This window comes from Leguminivora glycinivorella, chromosome 18, assembly GCF_023078275.1.
Source record: "Leguminivora glycinivorella isolate SPB_JAAS2020 chromosome 18, LegGlyc_1.1, whole genome shotgun sequence".
Lineage (NCBI taxonomy): Eukaryota > Metazoa > Arthropoda > Insecta > Lepidoptera > Tortricidae > Leguminivora > Leguminivora glycinivorella.
Window position 1 is genome coordinate 20,022,330 of NC_062988.1, and position 24,753 is coordinate 20,047,082.

General features: G+C 40.1%; 1 protein-coding gene across 1 annotated transcript in view; it reads left to right on the plus strand.

Moving 5' to 3' along the window:
- The first annotated feature begins 824 nt into the window (after window positions 1-824).
- The window catches only part of LOC125235811, a 50,767-nt gene continuing 26,838 nt past the window's right edge, over window positions 825-24,753 (plus strand). Inside the window, exons 1-3 of the mRNA XM_048142400.1 lie at window positions 825-1,065; window positions 2,525-2,568; window positions 4,946-5,194. Of these exons, the coding sequence (XP_047998357.1) occupies window positions 972-1,065; window positions 2,525-2,568; window positions 4,946-5,194 (387 nt within the window). The 5' untranslated portion in view covers window positions 825-971. The remainder of the gene's footprint in view (window positions 1,066-2,524; window positions 2,569-4,945; window positions 5,195-24,753) is intronic.

Below are 24,753 nucleotides of genomic sequence, written 5' to 3' on the forward strand. Positions count from 1 at the left end.
CATAATATTAAAAAAATTGTTAATATTTCAAATAATTTAATTTTACTACGGGGTTATTATTTTTTAATCAAATTTTTCTGTCAATGTCTATGATCTAGAATTTCCTAGACTTTTCCATTCCACGTCCATCTTTCATGAAGAGCCAATGCCAAGTGATTGGTTCGCCAATGTGTAAACAGCGGCTCTTATCTTGGCCAAGGGGTTTCACAAAGGGCTGGTGGAACCGTTGGCCATGTGTGTACAGGGGCCACAACAGTTCCACCAACCCCCTTGGCCATGTGTGTAGAGGGCTACTTGGCCGTAAGTTGGCAGTTGGCGCTTGCGCTTGCCGGCCAACCGATTCGTGTCGGTTTTTTGTCCACACATCAAAGGATCTTGGCGCCAATGGCCAACTGCGTTTACACGTTGGCGCTTCATTCAGTTGGTCGTCAGCCGTCAGAGAGGACGGTAGTGAAATATTTACGAAAATAATAAGTTTATCTATGTCAATAATAGTGTAGATTTTAGGAAATAAAATAACCTTGCAAATGTTTAATGTATTTCCTAAAAAAGATAAATGTTCTTATCATAATATTAAAAAAATTGTTAATATTTCAAATAATTTAATTTTACTACGGGGTTATTATTTTTTAATCAAATTTTTCTGTCAATGTCTATGATCTAGAATTTCCTAGACTTTTCCATTCCACGTCCATCTTTCATGAAGAGCCAATGCCAAGTGATTGGTTCGCCAATGTGTAAACAGCGGCTCTTATCTTGGCCAAGGGGTTTCACAAAGGGCTGGTGGAACCGTTGGCCATGTGTGTACAGGGGCCATTATACGATCGTCGGTCGTACTCTGTGTCGTACTACTCTCACATTCACAAGTCGCGTGTTGAAAGTGGGAACTCGAGACTACAATTTGATAAAATTTCGGATAGAAATTGAGAAATGTGAATAAACAGTGTGTGATTACGAACAATAACATCAAAATGTATCGGAAGTTGATGTGGTGTTACGTTTTCGTATTGACTTTATTAGATTTATCGCTCAACAGCAAACTGACAGCCCAGGGAAAGAGCCATGGTAAAATCGATTTTATTATTTCCTTTCGGCACAAATCTCGGGGGTATCCGGACCGATCCTGAAAGTTGAGATGTGGAAATACACTATGTTTGCTGAAAGTAGAGCGTGAAAGGAAACTGCAATTGTGATATCGGGGATAGGAGGTGGCGCGCGGCGCGATTTATTTTGGATCGGGGCCGAGGCGGGCATGTTTGTCGTTTTTGTTGCATTTTATAGTATTTTGGTCTCGGCTAGGAGAGAGGAACCGCAGCGTGACACCCTCCGGTGGAGGCCGGGCCCGCTGCGGCCGGCGCCGCCCGCGGCAGGCGCACAAGCACCACCTGTCCGCCACCTTACCAACCCTACACCCGCAGTCCGCAACCGTTGATAATATGCCTGCAACTTAAACCAACATTCATATCAATAAAACACTAATTCCATTTTAATGTATAGCAGCAAGCATGGTGTATATAATATTTTCTTATAAATATGATATCTGACCAATATGTGTATAGCTTTTATTTCCACTGAAGTTTGAATATTGATATTAAAATATTTTTTTTTTTAGAACTTTTAAACCACTTGTTGATATCTTAGTAAAATGACATCTTGTGTCGGATAATGTCATGTCATCAGAAAAATATTTTATGCTGATTATGGATAGTTAAAAAACCATTAGCATAAAGAGATATGGCAATGTACAGTAGGCAGCTCAAGTAGCTGAGTAATGAAGCTGTTCACAATAATCTGGAAAATACAAATACTGTATCTGCACAAGAATGGTGTGCTTCGCTATTCCGGTTGCTAACTGAACCTGATAATCTTGGTCTCAATACTACACAACTGCACACTGTATGTATGTGCTTTATTATATAAAGTAAATAAAAATCACTCATAAGGCTGGTACAGATAAACTGCAATTTGTATGGAAACAATGCAGTTAGCATAGAAATTGCAGTTGTAATAATTAATTACTGCAAATCTTATCATGCCTTCTCAGTACCATCACATGCTTTAATCTTTAAAAATTTGTATTGCTTACTGACCTCAATAAACAATAAGTTTCTAGTAATTCTAGTATTCGTTAAGTATTAATGCAGGTATCAATTGCAATGAAAAAATGAACAGTGACCAACTCTGGCCAACATGAAACTCGAACCCACATCTTTAGATTGCCGGTCCAATGCATTACCAATTCTGCAATTACGCGAATTGTGAGATGGTATGTTCCACATTAAAAAAGGAAAAATGTGGAGGGTTTATAATTAAATACAAATAGGATATTCATATTCATATTCATTCATGCTTTCACATAAGTATACAATAGTGGGTAGGTACACGTTATATGACACCCTGTTAGGGCATAGCAGGTAAACTTATGATCTAGAATAATTATTATATACTGGATATAATTATTAACATTAGGTTTGTAGTTGTAGTATATTAAATAATATTAAATAAAGTATATTTTTTTTTGCAGGTGTGACAGTCCATGATTCGTTGGTGGAGGGCATCACATTTCAGGTAATACATTTATACTAGCTTTTGCCCGCAGCTTCGCTCGCGTTAGAAAGAGACAAAAAGTAGCCTATGTTACTCTTCATCCTTTCAACTATCTCCACTTAAATAATCACGTCAATTCGTCACTCCGTTTTGCTGTGAAAGACGGACAAACAAACAGACACACATTTTCCCATTTATAATATTAGTATAGATTCTTTATTATACCTGCGGCAAAGAACAATTGTTACGCAAAAATTTGATTTTAAATAGTTGATATTTATAGATAATAGGGAAAATGAGTGGCTTAGACTATTTTCACGTAGCAGTACGAATTCTCGTAGATACCCTGAGCACATGCTTTAGGCTATGTTCACATGGGGCAATTTTTCCCGTATACCGTGTACGAGATTTTATCGAATATCGTCTTGACAGTGAAATTTGTATAGCATCTCCGTAAATCGATCACACGACGTCCATGCGAGAAAATCTCTTATAGGAGACATATTTTGTACAGTGTACTGTAGGGTAGCAAGACCGGAGTTGCGAGATTCTCGCAAGGACTTTAATCGAATGCGATGCTCAGTGGCGCTTATGTTTACGTTGATTCGTTCACACGGACACACTAGTTACTTATTGTATATGTTGTGTTAACAAAATATCTTATCATATACACCATCTTCGAGTAGAAGTGAACTGATTGTATTTATTTATTTACTTAAGAAGCAGGCAGCCACTTGTAAAAACTGATATTAACAGTAGCATTGTTGTTTTTCCCATAATTATGTCATTGGCCCATTAGTTGACAATAGAGTGTACATACTTTTCCTCTTGCAGCCCACAGGAAAATGGGAGGACAAAACAAAACGCAGTGTGCCCTATTTTCTTTATTTGTGTCCTTGTATGTACTCAAATGTTTTGTAAAGCTACAATACATTTAATTATATGCACCTAATATTAAGATAGACATGATAACTAATTATGTAGTGCATTTATATAATTTTTTGTAAAAAGTTAAAAAAAAATAAAACATGAACCTTTTATTTTTAAGTAACGGATGATTGGTAAAGAACTCAATCTTGTCAATATGAGGCCTTCCGCAACAAAAGGGCTCATTCATTGCATAAATTAAACACTTATAGGGTAGGTAGGACAATTTCAAAGTGCTTTCAGAATAAATAATAAAATATATTGATTAACTTTGCTACGTCACTCCAACAATATTGTGGGAGTGGCGTAGGCATATGCCTAATATGGAAATGAAGAAAAAGGTTCCCAAATGGCGGGTTCCCTCAATTTGGGGACTTTGGATATTCTCGATAATATGTGACGTTCTCAAGTAAAAGGTAACACATGTCACTTATCATAAGGACGAAATTTATTCTCACGAATAACCTGTTAGAGTGTCCTTGAGTTAAATAGCGTCCTTAAAGTTGTCATAAAATAAAAATGTTAAGCTAATTCCAAAATGGTAAATTAATTTGTGGAAGTGTCCACTTTTTCATAATAGTATAATTAATAATTGATGATACCCTTGGCTCTAGCTATCGTATGTTCGATCTGCGGCCACGTCAACCACTTTAATATCGTATGCAAATAAACCTAAACAGAGTCGATCATTAGTGACGTGCCATTCATTAACATCATTAAGTAAATGGCTTATTTTACGATTGCTTCGAGGGCTATTAGGCTAAGGGAATTACTAGAAAAATCGAAAAATGGAGTATACTATACTCATCCATATGTACTTAACTACTTACTACTATTATAAGCGCAATGTCTCTGCTACAGTCCTTTTCAATATGTACTCTGCTAACAGTACTAACGATCGATTCTGCTGAAATTTCGCTGGTAGAAAGAAGGTGTTAGGAATGAGAAGTTGTAGAATGTATGGGTATTCGTTGCACATTCTCTTATGTTTCCGCATAGACTATCTAGTCTACATTATTGAAATCCATCTTGTAGAGCAAGGGATGGCAAAAGGCAAGCGTATAGGCAGCTCAGCCAGATACAAGAACTCATTCATTTTTGAAAATATTGATTTTCTTCCCAAAATTGATTCTCAAATAAAAAGGATCCAGATTTGCTGAAACATGTGGATTATCTAGGCTTATGTTTGACAGCGGCTTTATTAAGTAAGATGTCTAAATCTCTAGCCTCGGGCACTTATCTAGGAGTGCTCGTTTTGTGTGAATCACAGGAGCTAACATACTTATCACGATTGATGCGATCCGTTAATACATACTTATGAGAAAACATTCCTTGATTTAGTGATAAATCACAAGGAAATTTTCACTTTGTATGATCCTCATATTATATTTCACTAGTCGTAGTCTAGTTGGCTGACCAGATGCCTAACAAATCGTATTTCCAGATGATTATCATGATATAATGTTTGCAGGAATGGGGCTCGGAGACGGGCGCTGGCGCTGGCGCTGGCGCTGGTGACGGCGCGGAGGGCGGGTCGGGGCGCGCGCTGCCGCCGGCGGCGCTGCGCGCGTCGCCGCCCGCGCTGGCGCTGGGCCGCGCCGCGCTGGGCGCCGCGCACGCCGCCACCGTCACGCTCACCAACACCGCCAACACCACCATGCACCTCGCCTCCATCGCCGGCACCACGCCCGACTTCCACGCTTCCTTCTTTGACTCCAAGGTACGTGCCAAACTTCAAAACCCTTTGACCGCGAAAGAATCACGAAGCCGGTCTAATATCAACTTTTGTGCATTCCGACAAGGCTCACTATAACCGTGACCCGAAGGGTCTAATTTTGAAGGAAATAACCACAAAATTTAAATTTTGAAAAACCCCCGACATAGTGGACAAATTTTCATTAAACATGGCTAACAAACGCATGGCTTTCAAAAAAAATTAAACCTAAATCGGTTCATCTGTTCCGGGGCTACGATGCCACAGACAGACACACACAATGATACAATACGGTTATAACATTTATAACACCCCGTTTTTGCGTCGGAGTTAAAAAGGCCGGAAAGGCGTCAACGAAGACCACATTTTGACTGAAATTTAGGAATCCTGCCATTATTTACCTGCAAGCCCCCTTCTTTCTTTTTTTCTTATTTGTAGATCGTGTTAAGGCTGCTTTCAAAAAAAACGTCAAAAGAATGTAAAATTGATAGTTTTAGTCGGTGAAATACTACACTTTCCGTTATCCAATAGATTTATTTAATTCAAGTTCCAGTTAGAGCATCTTATTATCTTGATTTTTATAAGACTGGATTTTTGAAAACTAACTCATTAAATTAATTATGAATTTTTCTCTAATGCACGTTTAGAAAAACGCACATATAGAAATCAGTCGATCTTATTTGTAAAATTTGGACAATTTTGAATATTAAAACGGGTAAATTTATAATTCGTATATCCTGTACCACAATCATTTCAGACTAGATTTTTATTTTAAGTTTTTGAAAAAGAGTAAACTAGCCTAAGGCGAATTCAATTTTTTCAGAAATTACCTAAAATTAAGTGACAATTTCTTTGAAAATCTACATCACATCGTAGTAAGTTTTGTACTAAATTAATCTGCAACGTTTACTTAAATTGCTGTTATGCCTTAGTGATTATAAATTGCTATTATTGATTTTTGCCAATTTTTTGAAAACGAGCCTTCACCGGTACAATTATTACCACTTTTGGACATTTTCTCATATTTTGTTAGACCAAGTAGAAAAAGTCCTATAATGTGATATATATTTATAAACTACTCGCAAAGCCCTTTAATTTGATACCACACACGGTATGATCGAGCGCTCGGTTGCGATTTCACTATTTTTAAAGGAACTTTAGGTCATCTAGGTCATCTAGGATATCATGAATAACCTATTTGACGACCGGTGTGGCTCAGTCGGTAGTTACCCTGCCTGCTAAGCCGCGGTCCTGGGTTCGAATCCCGGTAAGGGCATTTATTTGTGTGATGAGCACAGATATTTGTTCCTGAGTCATGGATGTTTTCTATGTATATAAGTATGTATTTATCTATTTAAGTATGTATATCGTCGCTTAGCACCCATAGTACAAGCTATGCTTAGTTTGGGGCTAAGTTGATCTGTGTAAGGTGTCCCCAATATTTATTTATTTATTTATTTTATTTTATTAATACTACCTTTAGTGTCTCCCTTCTATTCTACTTGAAATCATTTTCGTGGGTATCAGGCCTCCAGTTAGATTAGAACATTTTGTTAGTTTATTGAATACTGATACCCTCTACTCTATTCGGATAATCTGTTAAACTCTCAGAACCTTTAAATAAACTTACTTATCTGCAGACTTCCTGAAACGCCTTTCTGTAAAAACTTATCTCGTAATATAACTCTTCGTGAGTTTTGTAAATAACTGTCATCTAAAGAAAGATGCTAGGGTGTGAAACGAATAGCGATGTTATAAAAACTAACCTTTATCCGACTGCGAGTTTTTACTACGCTTTGAAAGTTTACCGTTTCATAAAAACGAGATAAATACGATCGACCCCGATGCATAATAGCGTACAATGTTTCTGTGTCAATATAGAATCTTTACAAATCTCATAAAAAACCTAACATCTCCCGTCTTTCTTAGTGACCAGGTGTGCAAACCAAAGATGATACTTGTTGACCTTCCTCACATCTGACCATTTAAAAACCCCCTTCACACCACAGGCTTAACTTACTGATCATTTGTAGACTGTATGCCGATACGTGACGTGAGGGTCTCCTAATGTTGCTACTGCTACTAATATAGAAACGCAACTGATATGCCCCAATATGGACACTTCCACACATTAGCGGCCTGCGCCCGGCGGTCGAGCTCACGAGTTGCAGGCATCACGCGATTTTTGCCAAACACGTTGCTGAGGTTATCTGCACACTGACCATATGTAAACCGTGAGCTGTGGCAATAAAGTTGAACTCGAAGTAATCAGTGGTATAAACAGTGCGGCTCGAGAGGTCAGCGCGCGTTATCGCAGGATGCCGGCAGCCACCGCGCTCCTGTACTAGCTTAGGTATACTTACCATATCACTTCATCTTAGCTAGACTTTATGTCGTACGTAGTCGTAGCCATGAGTTATTAATCATTATTTATACTCGTTTGTAATTTCGATATATTTTATGGGTACTGGACAAAACCGAAGAATGCTTGTAAAAATACACCATTCAAGGTTGTGGACCGCTGCTGTGACAGTAATAAAATTTGAAGAGGTTTTCTTGAAAACTCAAATTAAACAAAAAACGAATACAAGGATAAATAAATGAAAACTGAAGAAAGTAAGAAGTCAATGTAGGTCGGTATATTGTGGTATAGGTGAGTTGGTGGTGGCAATATGGTAAACAACTGTATGTTTTTGTTAACCTACATTTAATAATTTTATGATAAAATAAGTAAACAGTACCTTAATGCATTATGATAATTAAAAGCATCCTTATTTAGTTACGCAGTGCAGTACCAGTTCGATACATACCCGATATTCATATTCGGTTCAAGGAAAACAAACTCGATTGATGAAAAATGATGGAAACGTACATGTCAACTAATTACTTTATTTTATGCCGATAATATCAGTTGGAAATGATATTTTTATAGCTGTCTATAATTGAATGTCAACAAGTGGTATAATATTTACGTATAGATAGGTAGGTATAAACTGAAGTGTATACTGTACCTATGTACAGAGTCATTTATGTTGCTTATCAACTGTGGTCGCCGCAGGGTCGCCGGCCGTGGTGCCCAGTGCTGCGGTCACGCATATTTTATTACTAGACTTTTCGGAGATATTCCGAGAACATACAACTTCGAGGGGAGCCTCATATTATCAACTACGCATAAAGTAATCAAATAATGAACAATAACTTATGACGCATTAATTGCACTTCGATATAATAAACTAAGATGCCCACATAAACTGTAACACGGCGTAATAAAGTCATTTTTATGCGTCTTTGCATCAACAAGATATATCGGAGCGGCCGAGTTATCAAAATATCTGAAATCACACTCTAACGCCTTGACAATCCCCGTTTGTGGGAACCTTGGCCGCTGCGATATATTTGATGGCATGGGAACATATCAGATCTGTCGACTGCTCGTCGATTAACATGAGAATAGGAAATATCCATAAATTGTGACGCAACAAGTTTTACTTGTTTACATTGGAATTGTATATTTTTATGTGACCGATTATCTCAGGAACGTGGCAGCGCGGATTTCAGGGTCAAGTCTGCAAATAAATAATATCATAACCACAATTTTTAACAATTTTTATAAAGGGTAATTTTGGAGCCTCTCCCAGTGCTCTCCCATTACTGAAACCTTATTTCATTGTTTAGGTACCTATTCCATATTTGAAGTTTCTCCATTTTCTTGGAATACCTCTAGATTTATCGATTTGGCGAAATTGGCTCACAAAAAAGTGGCCCAAATAATAAACAAATAAATTTACAGAAACACACCCATTTGTCAGTAGAAAATAGCATGAAATGGAAAGACGCCTTTTTACAGCATTTTTTTTAATCTGCCTCCTTTTCTACTGAAATTATCACCTTATAAAATATAGCGTTAGGTATTTTGTTTGAGATATTTTAGTGTTGTAATCGTAAAACGTCCGTCCGCTTCGACGACGTAAAACGTGAAGCCAGAGGGCGTGCAGCGTGCAGCGGTGCTGGAGGGGCTGGAGGTGCGCCTCTGACGCGTTATCTTATCGCCGTTATGTCACAGCTGTCAGCATGTTTGTCTAATTATCTATGTATACGTATTTAAACCTAGTATACCGACGAGTACAGCGGCTGTCAAAACTTATTTTTAAAGGACGCACGTATATACTTGCTTCTGGACTTATCGACCTAACTTATTTATAGCCTTGTTTTTTGCTAACTTGTACATATTATATTTTTAACAAAATGAGGTTATAAGTTAATTAGGTACTCGTGTTTACTTATTTCAAATGACCCAGCCCCATTATTTTGTGATTGTTGTGAATTCGATCACGTCTAATGTACCTTTGTGGCCATCAAGAATTAAAAATAACGGTACTTGATATTTTGTTTCTAGTTATTTTATTTGTAAGTAACCGCTTAGGGACGCTGCGCTGTTCATTTTCTTTACACATTTTGTGTGGCATTCTCGTCATCGAGTACCTAATGTATTCTGAACTCTGTTAGCTACACTGAAAGACAAGTGAAGTCTGATGATGACGCATAGATTACAATACCTACTGTATCATTGATTGATAAGTATATTAAGTATCAGTAACACATCTCCAGTAAGAGACAAGTGCGTGGTCACATGCGCCCCGGGGGGTCTCGTTTCCTCTCCCAGCGGGCTCCGTCACGTCACGTGGTGGCCTGGGGCCTGGGAAAACGCATTGTTCCTGGTATTTGGATCTCGCAAACGACGAGATATTAGCCATGGCCACCTTTACTACATAAACAATTTTAGGACAGACATGCGCGCTTAAATCAAAGATATATTTTGGCGTTTTGCTAACGGAGCGACACGAACTTAATTTTTGTTGCTGACTAATGTCGTGATTTTCAAATAGGTATCGGTCTGACCATAAGGATAATATTTGGTAGTACATATTTTTATTTAAAAATTGTGACGAAGCGTCCCTTTAGCGTACAAATTTGCATTATGTATTATCATTTATCAGTAGATAGACAACGTAATTGGCGATTACAGTAGGCTAAAGGCACTGTAAACAAACAGCCTTTTCGAAAGCGCCATTCGGACAGATGCACATTTACCTCACTTGACATCATCTGCATGATCTGCATCGCATCTCGCGCGTAGTTCGCGCGTGCGAATTCCACTGCGATGTTAAAATGAGATCAATTTATAAACTTGTAACGTCGTTAACCTTGGAGACCGCTAAATGATACGATATTCTTGTATCGTGCCTCTCAGTTTTTTGCCTAATCTTTATATTCCGGGTGTCCTTATGTGGGACGTTGCGAAACTTGCCAATTATTAATTATTCTTGTGAAATAGCAGCCCTTCACATTTTTTATCACATCGATGTGCTACGATATACAGCTACCTGCGTCCTCTATTGAAATATTGGACATCTCTATTTATAGTAAATGTATAAATAAAGGCTTTCAAAGCTTTTGACTTTGGGTAGGTTACCAGGAACGACGTGAACGTAGTGTAGGGGCTAAGTACGGTCCATCGGCATTGCGTTTTGTGTGCGAGCGAGTATTCCATCGCTAAGTAGTTATAGGCAGGTATATCGCTATTATCGCTCGCCGCCACTCAGGCAGCTGCCCTTACCCTTGCCAAGGGTCTACAAGGCTACAATGGCGTACAATACAGCGCTACCTGATGCCCATTTACACAGATAGCATAAAGGTACAACCGTGTAGTTTGAACAGCTGTTCTCTGTAGCGATACTATAGTAGACAGCTGGCGTGGCTCGCGCCGGAACTAATGCTTACTTCGTTATATTTGCATATTTAAAGGCTAAACTGTACCGACCTTCTGATGCGCGGGAGTCGATGAGCATGTTCAATAGTCATGTCATGCATAATTTAATTTGGTTATTTTTTAAACTTTATTATGATGAACCATCATAATGGCCTAGCCTAGCTGATAAACCTAACAGGTCATATTTCTTTTTTTTCTTGCGAGTTGGTTTGTACCAGTACAGGCCTAAGACTCTTTTTCTGCTCTGAACATGCTACCTTGCTGTGTGATTATAAGAAATATGAGCTTTTACCCGCGGCTTCGCCCGCGTAATAAAAGTATTCTTATTGAAACGTTTACAAAAAATAAGATTTTCATTTGGATCCTTAGGTTTATTTGTAGGTACAGATGTCCGCGATTATTTCGATTAAGGTAGCGGGGCCATTCTCGACTGGAGGGCCATTGTAACTGATCTATTTGCTGTACGGTCCGGTTTTGGCTGACTGTACCTTACACATATTACTATTGCTTTAAAATAAATTCTTGCAATGATTGTAGAATTGTTACAAAGCGACCACAGCGTAGGTAGTAGGTACGAATATGTATGTATTTTACCTATTTAAATATTTATACTGGGGAAACTTCATACAACCCACATAGCCAGTATCTCGACGCTATGGTCGGTAGGGTAGAAAGTACTTCCTTGCATTATCGCTTACAATTTTTTCCATTTTGCTTATACTTATTGCAAACGTAAACATATGTAAAAGGCAAGCAATTAACGATCTTCTTACAGCACATTGAATGTAATAGTTATTATGGATGCAGGATAGATAGATAGATAGATACATTTATTGGTACTAATCATACACCGTCAAACACTGTTACAATTATGTAAAAAATAAACTATACTCGCCGATGCCTACTTATTAATACCTTCCCACTGAGCCACCTGCATTTTACACTGCCTTGATATCAATTGCCGACCGATTATTCTGACCCCAATCCCTATTCTTATCTCTATCTTTGTCCCCGTCCCCGTCCCCGTCCCCGTCCCCGTCCCCGTCCCCGTCCCCGTCCCCGTCCCCGTCCCCGTCCCCGTCCCTTACTTATTAATACCTTCCCACTGAGCCACCTGCATTTTACACTGCCTTGATATCGATTGCCGACCGATTATTCCGACCCCAATCCCTATTCTTATCTCTATCTTTGTCCCCGTCCCCGTCCCCGTCCCCGTCCCCGTCCCCGTCCCCGTCCCCGTCCCCGTCCCCGTCCCCGTCCCCGTCCCCGTCCCCGTCCCCGTCCCTGTCCCTGTCCCTATCCCTGTCCCTAACCCTATCCCGTTCCTGTCCCTGTCCCTGTCCCTGTCCTTATCCCTGGCCCTGTCCCTGTCCTTGCCCCTGTCAAATTATCATGCTAGGAGGTAAACTTTAAAAATCCTTTCTTAGTGCTCCTCTAAGGAACTTCCGTGTTAATTTTAAATCTCTTGAACCAGAAGTAAAGATAAAAACTAAAGCTATACTTATGGCTATTTTGGATATTTTAACCCCATTGCACAACAACAGGGGAGAAAATTTATTTTCTACCTCATTAAATTTTAAAATCGTTGTATTTATCGTGATCAGCGACCCGATAAACCATAAAAACGATACCCATATTGTGCTTTTGACTTTACCCCCTTTGCACCCCTTTAGGGGTCAAATTTCTTTAGGAATAGTCCTGTGAAGTTTCGAATAAAATAGTCAAACTAATCTTGTTTCCCATACAAACTTTGAACCCCCATTTCACCCTTTTAAGAGGAGAATTTTGAAAAATCCTTTCTTAGTGCTCCTCTACGCCATATAAGGAACCTATGTGCCAAATTTGAAATCTCTAGGACCAACAGTTTCGGCTGTGTGTTGATATGTCAATCAGTCAGTCAATATCTTCTTTTATATATTTAAACCCCATTGCACCACAACAGGGGAGAAGGTATTTCACTTCCGCCTCGTTAGATTTTAAAAACGTTGTGTTTATCGTGATCAGCGACCCGATAAACCATAAAAACGATACCCATATTGATTTTTGACTTTATCACCCCCTTTTCACCCTTTTAGGGGTTAAATTTTCAAAAAACCTGAAACACGTAGTCAGTCATATGTCTTAAGGAATCTTCCTGTGAAGTTTCGAATAAAATAGTCAAACTAATCTTGTTTCCCCATACAAACTTTGAACCCCCATTTGACCCCCTTAGGAAGTGAATTTTGGAAAATTCTTTCTTAGTGCTCCTCTACACTATATAAGGAACCTACTTGACAAATTTGACATCTCTAGGACCAGCGGTTTCGGCTGTGCGTTGATATGTCAGTCAGTCAGTCAATATCTTCTTTTATATATTTAAACCCCATTGCACCACAACAGGGGAGAAGGTATTTCACTTCCGCCTCGTTAGATTTTAAAAACGTTGTGTTTATCGTGATCAGCGACCCGATAAACCATAAAAACGATACCCATATTGATTTTTTGACTTTATCACCCCCTTTTCACCCTTTTAGGGGTTACATTTTCAAAAAACCTGAAACACGTAGTCAGTCATATGTCTTAAGGAATCTTCCTGTGAAGTTTCGAATAAAATAGTCAAACTAATCTTGTTTCCCCATACAAACTTTGAACCCCCATTTGACCCCCTTAGGAAGTGAATTTTGGAAAATTCTTTCTTAGTGCTCCTCTACACTATATAAGGAACCTACTTGACAAATTTGACATCTCTAGGACCAGCGGTTTCGGCTGTGCGTTGATATGTCAGTCAGTCAGTCAATATCTTCTTTTATATATTTTTTTGATATTTAAACCCCATTGCACCACAACAGGGGAGAAGGTATTTCACTTCCGCCTCGTTAGATTTTAAAAACGTTATATTTATCGTGATCAGCGACCCGATAAACCATAAAAACGATATTGTCAGATAACAAAATTTGTAATTCTGTATTAATCGATTCATATAATAGACAAGGAAACCACTTATTTAAGGGAACCAAATATTAGGACACTTTGACATTCTACAAAAGTAATGTTGCCAAAATTAGAAATGCAAATTAAATGCGACCTTCGGAAGTGCAAATTTGAAAACGTACAATTCGGCAAGTCGAGTCACGAGAAGGGACCGCGTCACATCACGGCTCGAGGACAGATGGCCGCTCGTCAAGAACACGTGGCCGCCAGGAGTGCCGTGGATGCAGCAATAGGGACCTAAATGTTGAGTGATAAGGTTGACGAGGACCACTTGTGCACGTCCTCGATTGTTCATGGTGTCTTTATATGGAACATGTGTTTGAGCAAAGGTTCAGAAGCATTGGACATGATGATGGTTATAGGGCCATACAGCGTTGTCATATTATCCGATCCGATATCGGATATAGGAAGGATGTCAAAGGCAGAAATCAAAGATTTCGAGAATGTATAGGAGTCGGTCCTTCGCTCGATCGGATCGGATACTCATCTTATCTTAAATCTACGGGGGCCCGTACGGATACACTTCGACCCATCGGGATCTTTTGTGCAATTACCCCCTTCGATTGTAAGATCCTTCAGCTATTCAGGAGCTTCTCGACTATCTCCACGTATCGGATGATGAGGCTCATGGGTAGCTCTCTGATGTCCTTTGATACTAGGTAGCCTGCTTCAAAGTTCTTCATTCTTTGTCTGGCGAGGGCGTGACATTCACACATTAGATGTCTGACGGTCTCTTCCTCTTCGCCGCACATGCGACAATCTGTGTAGTCAGCGTGTCCCATCTTGGCCAAAATTCCTTTGATCCCGTAATGGCCTGTGAACACCCCCGTTATAATTTGGAGTTGTCTTTTGCCTAGCTTTCCTAGCTTTTTGCTCCATCCAGATTCTACCCTCCGCATAAAGAGCTTTGAATGCTTCAGACCTACCAGGGCATCCTACTCTTGTTGGTGATTAGCCTTTGTATGGTATTTCATAGCCGTTTTAAAGGTTCCTTGTGACGTTGTCTTCAGACCTGGCCTTGGCAAGTTCATCAGCATTTTCAGTTGCAGCTTGTTTTGCCTTCCAAGCTTGTTAAGAGCTTGGATGCCTTTAATTACCAGTCTAGAGTCAACTCTGGGCGATGTGAAGGCTTTGAGTGCCGCCTGACTGTCGCTGAGTATATAGATATTCTTTTCTTGGGTTTGTTTAACTATATTCTTATGTACACAGGTAATTATTGCGTATGTCTCGGCTCGAAAGACAGTGGCATAATTGACCCATGCTGATACTACCACTGTAGTAATTGCCCATGCTGATACTAGTCATTTGCATAAATGCTTACGCCCGTACCAGATGCCATCTTGGTCCGGATCGGATACTTAATATAAAAAGTTGAAAACTCTTTTCGTAGGCTCTAAACAAAAGCGTCCTAGTTAGGGTCTTAGAACAGGAATGAGGAAAGATATAGGTACTCGTTCAAAACAGAATAACCAAAAAAAGAGAAGACCAATTAGTCGAAAACACTTCCTATCCAGTCCAGGTGTGGATCATTTTAGACCTTAGTTGCACAGTGGCTGGTACCAAAGTACCAATGGAAGGGGAGAGGTGATAAATAAGTGAGTAAAAATTCTTTATTGGACCACCAACATAAAATATACAAGACATAAATTTAAAAGAATGAAGAAGGAGGAGGTACAAAGGCGAACTTATTTAAATATTCAAATCCAAAACGCCTCAAATTGCTCGGCAGCGATTTTATGGGTTATAGTTTCCAAGCTGAGCAGTAGATCGACTAAGATTTCAAAGTAAAAGTAGTAATTAGACCGATTTTTCTGTATGCATGTAACTAAGGACTTAAAATTCAGAAGCGACCTTATTTGAATAGAAATCGGGTTTAATAAGAGTAAAATAAAAGGAGTAAAAACCTCTAAGGATCAGAGTTTTTAATGGTATACTTTATGGATCATTATTTAGAGACTGGGTATCTACACTATCTACAAATGAGGACATTTAATTCGTATCATAATTTTGGCAAATAATGTACTTATATAAAACATCTATGGCCTTGTGGTTTGAGATGGTAGATTTTAGATTTGCATACGTTAATAAACTACCTACTAGCTTTTGCCCGCGGCTTCGCTCGCGCTAATTCCAAGATTGCGGAATGCTCCATACAAACTTCCAATCCCCATTTTAGGGAAGAGGGGGGGGGGGGGGGGGGGGTAGAAAGTGACAAAAAGTAGTCTATGTTACTCTCCATCCCTTCAACTATCTCCACTTAAAAAATCACGTCAATTCGTCGTTCCGTTTTGCCATGAAAGACGGACAAACAAACAGACACACACACTTTCCCATTTATAATAATTATTAGTATGTAAGTATGGATGTTAGATACTAAACCACAAAAACAATTTGGTGTCTAGTAGAAACGAAAGTATGATAATAATGATCAAATATGTAACTGCTGAGTAGGCAAATGGAACACGCCAGAGGCCAAATTCACACCTCCGGATAAACATCGAGAAAACGCTTATTTTTACACAACCGCCGAAACAGAGATGTTTTTTGAGTAAATATTGTATGAGTATGCAATCCACCGATCTATTTATTGTGAATTATGTATAAAATATACTTACGTACTACAAACAGAATTCATTAGGTACTTACCTAACTCGTAATGTTTTGCATGTACGAATAGTTTTTATCTAAGCCGATGACAATAAAGATAACGAGTTGAATATGTTTATCAAGTAAAATAAACTTGTCAATCAACATGCGTGACATTATTCGCATTATGCTAACTTGCTCGCGCCTAATGTGAAATATTATAGCGGCATGTGGGGACGACCGCCTTGGAGACCGAGCGATTCAATTACCAGTTATTAGTTTCAGAATATTTCTTATGCTTGATTTGAAATTATCATACCTTGATCACTTCGTCGTACATAAAATTACAATAATAATCTTTTGTCTTGTTTTGTGAACAGAGCGTTCATACAACTTAATAATGTAATCACATGTATTTGTTTACAACAAAAGGCAATAGGGATCATCCACATATTACGTCACACCAAATTTAAGGTTTTTGGACCCCTCCCCCTCCTATGTCACGCTTTTTTGTATCCCTTTAACAGGGATTGTCACATTTAGTATGACCCCCCCCTCCCCCTTACACTGTGACGTAATATATGGATGACGCCTAAAGGATTAATGTAAAGTAGTCGAGTAACGTGTCGTTTGAACCAGACACCGACCTGCTGGTCAGATATCGTAGCTCTGATACCGAGCTGGCACCTAATAGGTTCCCACGGGGCGGCGAGATAAAGCTCGGTAGTGGACACTCGACACTCGCTACGAGGCACTGATTAGGTACAAACATCAGCCTATAGTACTACTACTTGAACTTCGCAATCCTGCCCCGCACAGCTAAACTGTGGAATGAATTGTCGCCTGCGGTATTTCCGGACCGATACGCCCTTCGAATCTTCAAGAAAAGAGCGTACACCCATCTTAAAGGCCGGCAACGCACCTCCAACACCTCTGGTGTTTCGGGTGTCTATGGGCGGCAGTGATCGCTTACCATCAGGCGACCTGTTTGCTCGTTTGCCTCCTATCCCATAAAAAAAGAATGTTACAAGAATGAAAGTTACAAGGGTGACAGTACAGATTTTTTGGCAAGCGCTGCTACAGACCCTTGATTTTTCCTGACCATCTGACTAGCAATGTTACATCTTACATCGTACAGTCGCCATTAGATATATCTGAGCGGCCGGGGCGCGCAAAAATATCTGAACACGCCTATCGCCTTGACAGTAGAGGAGTTTTCAGATATTTGGCAGCACCTTGATTTCCCCGATACACCTATCTGATGGCTATTGAGCGAATTGCATACGAGTAGAAATAACGTAAAAGTAGAATGTCCTATGATCTTCCCTTCCATATCGGTAACTATCGTTTTTATCTAATGAGCGCTATATATATATTTTTTTTTAATAAATATACATTACTATCTAATATTTACCTGGCCTGCCTATCCGGCTGCAGCTAACCTTCATCAGTTAGCACCTCCTGAATCGAATTGTTTGTGTAAAGACTGTAAAGGTGGACAGACATGTAAAAATGTCTAGCTATCGCCCGTATCGACTAAACGGCACAATTATGAGTACGCCTAGTTACCTGCTGCACATCGGGGTTCCGCCTGCAGGCAAAAGAGAAAGCCGATCTTCTAGGTACTCTTTTTGCCTCGAACTCGACTGTGAGCGATGACGGTAGCACCGTGCCACCTACCATACCGCGGTGCGCACACTCCATGCCGGAAATCCGCATCTCTCAGAAGGATGTTCGGCGGGAGCTACTGTCCTTAAACGTTCACAAGTCGAGCGGGCCAGACGGCATACCTGCAGTTGTGCTCAAACGCTGTGCTCCAGAGTTGTGTCCCGTGCTAACGCATCTCTTCACGCTTTCTATTAGCAAACGGGAAGTTCCATCTTCGTGGAAAACGGCCCTTGTGCACCCTGTCCCAAAAAAGGGCGACAGATCGGATCCATCAAACTATAGGCCTATCGCTATTACCTCCCTTCTCTCTAAGGTCATGGAGCGTGTAATTAACTCGAAGCTCCTTGGATACCTAGAAGAACACGATCTAATAAGCGACCGCCAGTATGGCTTTCGCCACGGTCGCTCTACTGGTGATCTTCTAGTGTATCTAACTCACCGCTGGGCTTCGGCCATTGAGAGTCAAGGTGAGGCATTGGCAGTTAGCCTAGATATAGCGAAGGCATTTGATCGGGTCTGGCATAGGGGCCTTTTGTCGAAGTTACCATCTTATGGACTGCCCGAGGGATTATGCAAATGGATTGCCAGCTTTTTGTCCGGCAGACGCATACGAGCCGTAGTAGACGGTAGCTGCTCCGATAGCATGGACATAAACGCTGGCGTCCCGCAAGGTTCTGTGCTATCCCCAACGCTGTTCTTGCTGCATATCAATGACATGTTGTCTATCGGCGACATCCATTGCTATGCGGATGACAGTACTGGGGATACATTTTACACGGGCCGTGCTAATATCCCTCGTTCAATGGTACTAGAAAGTCGTGAAAAGCTTGTGTCGGACATCGAGAGGATTCTGTCCGGAGTCTCGGTGTGGGGTCGGGACAACCTAGTCTGTTTCAATCCCACTAAGACACAGGTGTGTGCGTTCACCGCTAAGAAAACCCCATTTACTGTGGTTCCACAGTTTCAAGGCACAGCCCTTACCTTGTCAGGAAGTATTGGGATCCTCGGAGTCGACATTTCGAGTAGCGTCCAATTCCGTTGTCACTTGGAAGGGAAAGCTGCGTTGGCATCCAAAAAGCTCGGTGTGCTCAACAGAGCGAGGGGATACTTTACTCCGGGGCAAAGACTGCTCTTGTACAAGTCGCAAGTTAGACCCCACATGGAGTACTGCTGTCACCTTTGGGCAGGAGCACCTGGATACCAGCTTGGACCCTTTGACTCGATCCAGAGACGCGCTGTACGAATTGTCGACGATCCCAAACTCACAGGCGGTATTGAACCCTTAAGTCTAAGGAGGGACTTCGCCTCCTTATGTGTGTTCTATCGCCTGTACAATGGGTTGTGTTCTGAAGAACTGTTTGACATGATGCCAACGGCCACTTTTCATCATCGCACCGCTCGCCATCGACAGGGCGCTCATCCACACACCTTGCAACCTAAATGGTCGCGCACCGTGCGGTTTCAGAGGAATTTCCTCCCACGAACGCTCCGGCTGTGGAATGAGCTCCCTGTCGAGGTATTCCCGATGAACTACAGTATGGGGTTCTTCAAAAAAGGAGTGTACAAGTTTCTAATGGGTCGGCAACGCGCACGTGACACCCCTTGAGTTGCGGGCGTCCATAGGTTACGGTGACCGCTTTCCATCAGGCGGGCCGTATACCTGTTTGCCACCGACGTGGTATAAAAAAAAAAAAAAAAACGTGGCTAACCCTCAGTTATCACCCCGCCAATGCTTTGTTTGTAAAGGTCGCCTGTATCGACTGAGACGCAAAAAAGTCATTCTTGTGTCTCAGGCACTGGTCCCATCGCGAGCTAGTAAGCTATGAGCTATCGGCTATAAAAACGAACAAAAGATAATCACTCCCGTGTAAATAAAAGAGACACAGCGATGTTTATACAGTAGAACCCGGTTAAAACGATCACGTTTAATACGATTTCCCGCATTATACGCCATTTTACGCCGGTCCCTACAATTTGAGACTCGTTTTCATACATTTTTTCACGGTTAATACGACTCGCGTCCCCGCTTAATACACCATCTAAAACCAGTACCTTGCATTACTTTACAACTTTATTTATGCGGGTGACAAAAATCGGAACTAATTGTACCGTACTAATTACGCGATTCTGGCGACACTGCCACCCGTAAAGATAAGTTTGTCGTCGTAACTCAGCGGTTAGTACGATGCGATAGTTCGTACCTACCTACATACACTTCGCTCATTATCAATTTATGACTGCTGCGGTGTTTAGTGTTGTTTATACTGAATAACTGAATTATTTGTTCTATCTTTGGTTCAGTGATGTCAAAAATAAGAAGAAAAGCATTATCGCTCCCGGAAAAAGTAACCATATTAAAAGTTTACGATGAAAAATCACAAACTAAAAGTCAGGTACAATTGGCAGCAGATTTGCAGTTACCCGTTTCTACTCTGCGTACCATTATAAAAAAAGAGACGATATAAAAGAAAAAAGCAGGTTGGGAGGAGTTAAGAGAAAAAAATTGAAGGTAGGAAAGTTTGAGAAATTAGAAAATGTTTTAGTCGAATGGCTTCATCAAGCAAGGGCCTTGAACCTGCCTATAAGCGGCCCCATATTATGTGAGAAAGCACGTAAAATCGCAGAAAACTTGCAAATCACGGATTTTACAGCGTCAAATGGCTGGATCGATCGTTTTAAAAATCGTCACGGCATTGTATACCGGCAAATCAGCGGGGAATCAGAAACGGTGGCAGAAAGTGATGTCGACACCTGGTTAACTACACTTCCAGCGTTAACTACACCTCACTAATATTAATATATCAAAACTACAATTATGTAGACCAAATTATATCAAACCCTAATATTGATTTATAACTAAATACATATGTATGAATATGATTAAGTATGATTTTTGTTTGGTTTTCCATTCTTAATAAACAAATTACATGAAATAGTACTAGTTTTTTTTCACGTTTAATACGATTTCCCGTATAATACGCTTTTTTGGCTGGGTCCCCTCAGAATCGTTTTAAGCGGGTTCTACTGTAGTTACTCGCCCAGCGGTGAGCTATCAAAATCGCCGTGTCTCTTTTATTTGCACGGGAGTGCTTATCTTTTGTTCGTTTTAAAAACGAACAAAAGATAAGCAATTTGTAGCCGGATAGCTCATAAATATTATATTGTAAAATTAAAATAACGAACATAAAAAATATATAACCTAAGCCCGCTTACCTCGCTAAGAGACCGTTTTAGGGAAGTCAACATCATAACACTGCCCTCGCTTTTTATTTATGAAGTTATCATGTACGCCAGAAAAAATTATTCAAATTATAAAAAAATTAGCGACATACATAATTATAATACACGAAACAAAAATAAACTTGCAGTGCGCCGCATACGGTTGGCCAAAGTGAGGAAGTCGTTTATAGGCCAATCGATACATTATTACAATAAGATACCTAGTCACATTACAGACTTACCAGACAAAACTTTCAAAACAGTTGTAAAAGCACGATTAACTGAAAGATCTTACTATAATGTGTCAGACTATTTGAAGGACAAACTTGTTTGGGTGAATTGCAAAATTGTAACTTTAGAATAAATAGGCATTAGTGTACTAGTAATAAGTGTAGTAGTTATTAGTTATTAGTAAGTAATAACAGTTGTTTTAGTTGTATGGAAAAACCTGACGGACATAAGTGTATCTTGCATACCTATATGGGAAATAAATAAATAAATATAATATAAAAATATAAATATTCAGAGTGTCAGGCAAAATAAATAATTTTACACTCAACTATATAAATATATATATTATTATATATATATTCAATATTATATATTGTAAATAATATTGCTATACTTCTCAATAGTTGTCATGCTTTCTAAATTTATTTTTCTCACTGCACCCACATTCGCGAATTTCTGTTTGGCCCTATGGTTGACTGGTAGAGAATGCCTTAAGGCATTAAGTCCGCCATTTGTACTTTTTTCCAATTGTGCAATAAAGTTTAAATAAATAAATAAATAAATATATCTACTAAAAGATGAAAAAACTAGTATCCGCAATTCGGACCGATGCATTACAACCTTTTTTTTCAATGGAAATTGTCAACTAATTTGAATTTCGATCAATTAACAGCTGTTTAATAGACGCCATTTTTGTCACGCACACTACTACATACCTACATTATACACGGTGTTTCCGGTATCACTCAAAACCTCAGACACCCCAACTGATTTTTATTTTTTTAAACTCATCTAGAGTATTCATCTTTTAATCTGATCGTTACTTTTTTTTTATTGAATTTTTAATTTTCTGTACAGCTCTACTTGACTTTTAGCTCTACACTCAATAAAGTAATTGCTAACTACCATCATAAACCATAACACTATTTATTTGTGTACGTTACTGCAACGACATAAGGTTTACCAATAGACAGCTAAGATGTCACTGTAAAACACTTTAAAGCTTTGTCACAGTAAACTTCAAATTGGACAGGTAATCGCAGTAAGCAAATAAACTCAATATTCAAAATGACAAGGTTGTAATTAGGTACGAGTTCAATTTGTTATGACTTATGATAAACATTAAGATTAAACTGACAAACAACGTCAAACTAGTAGCGGAAAAAAAAATCGTCCAAGTAACCAGCCAGTATTAATACCCCTAAATACTGAAAAAAGGTAAACAACCTCTTAGCAATGCGATATACACAATGTTGTATTACGAGTACAATAGAATGGGCACGTAAAAAATAATTAATAATATAAAAATTTTACCTTCCAATAAAATTTGTATTATTTTGCCTGGTATATCCGAGGTCTTTATAGAGAGAGTACGTCGCAGACGTCGCATCGGACCGATAGATGGCGCCATCGTTCGTTGTAAGTCGCTCCGGCGTCTCACCGCCGCGATGTTGGTAGTCCCGTTTTTCCCCACCTGCAACACAAGGCCCCCCGCGCCCCGACTCGCCACCAGCCACCCTCATTGTTGAGGAGAAGTGCCGACGGTATATTAAGCCTACCAGGAAGGCATCACTCAGACCTCGGATATACCAGGCAAAATAATACAAATTTTATTGGAAGGTAAAATTTTTATATTATTTGTGCCGTTTGTATATCCGAGGTCTTTATAGAGACCTGTTTATTATCTCCTGGTGGCGAGTCAGCTGGCGCGCAACCCTTTGGTAGCCCTATTGGCATAGCATAGAAGAATAAGTGAATCAGTTGAACCGATTTGACAGATGTATCAGTCGAAATAGCCTTCGATCCGCGAATATCTCGGTGCCAGAAACGCATAAAGAGATTTTCGTGATGACGTTTAGCTTTAGTCAGCGAATAGTTAGAGAAATGACATTATTATACATCGCAGATCAAAACCAAAAAAAGATGTAGGCGAGGCTGACTTGAACAAGATACAAAAACCTTAGATACACTATTATTATTAACAGACACGTTATTTTATCAGGTTATAAACCCAATTTCAGACACAAAGTGTGGAAATTAACTGTAAAAGTAGTGTAACTATCTGTACTGTAGCAGGGTAACGTAATTGATACTGCTTTTGTCAACCCTTCGTAAAAATTATCTAAATCAATATTAGCTTTGATATGACTATTTAAAGTCCAACGTCTTACGTCCATATCAAACACAGAAAAAGGTCATCACTCACGCGCCCAAGGGCTATTTGTTACAATACTGGTATTTTCGATCAGACTATTTCGCGTCAAGCGAGCGCGGTTGCAAGCGAGACTCCTGAACTCTGAACTCTTTTTAGTGAGGGCATTTGAGGATACCGATCGCTCGGTAAAACTAGCCTAGAAGATGAAAAGTACGAGCGCTGTCGATTGCTACTACACTGAACGGAGGTATCAGTCGATTTCTTTAAGTCAGTCATTGACTCTTAGGGTAATCCATTACCTAATCCAAAACCCGATGCGACGGATTTCTACTTCGTGCAATGAAGGTCGACAGAGTAGACTGAGAGGTGGAGACGTCCGTGTCGCATCGCTGGTGGTTGCTGAACACGTCGTGGTAGCAGGTCAAGGGGTGAATTTAACACCGCCACACATGCGCGCTTTAAGAGCGTAGGCGGAGCGCAATAATGGCGGTGCACCGCACTAACGCTGGCGTTGCGCCCAGTGGGCGCTAGCGGGAACGAACGAGCGCTGATAGCGAGCGCAACGCGCGCGGGACGCGAGCGGAATGCACGCGCATTCAGCGCGCTGATAGCGTAGCGTTAGCGAAGCGGAATGCGCTTTATGTGTGGCGGAGGCTTAATACGTACCGTTGTACGGCGTAATGCAGGGCTCTCGCAGACGAAGAGGTACGATGACGGGCGAAGCAGAAGAAGGCGAGGTCACCGAAGGTCACTTACTTGGCTCCCAGGGGTGCATACTGACCTCGTACGACAGTCTGTTGGAGTCAGCAGTTACTGTCGTAGTTACTCGTAACAGAAGAGATGTAGTCCTGCCATCGTACAGCATAACATAACATACAACTGAACTGTGCATAGCATATAGTGCTATGCGAACCTTAATCCGACTGCATGTCACTTCAGTCGCCAGCGCCACCGCCTGTTGAAGAT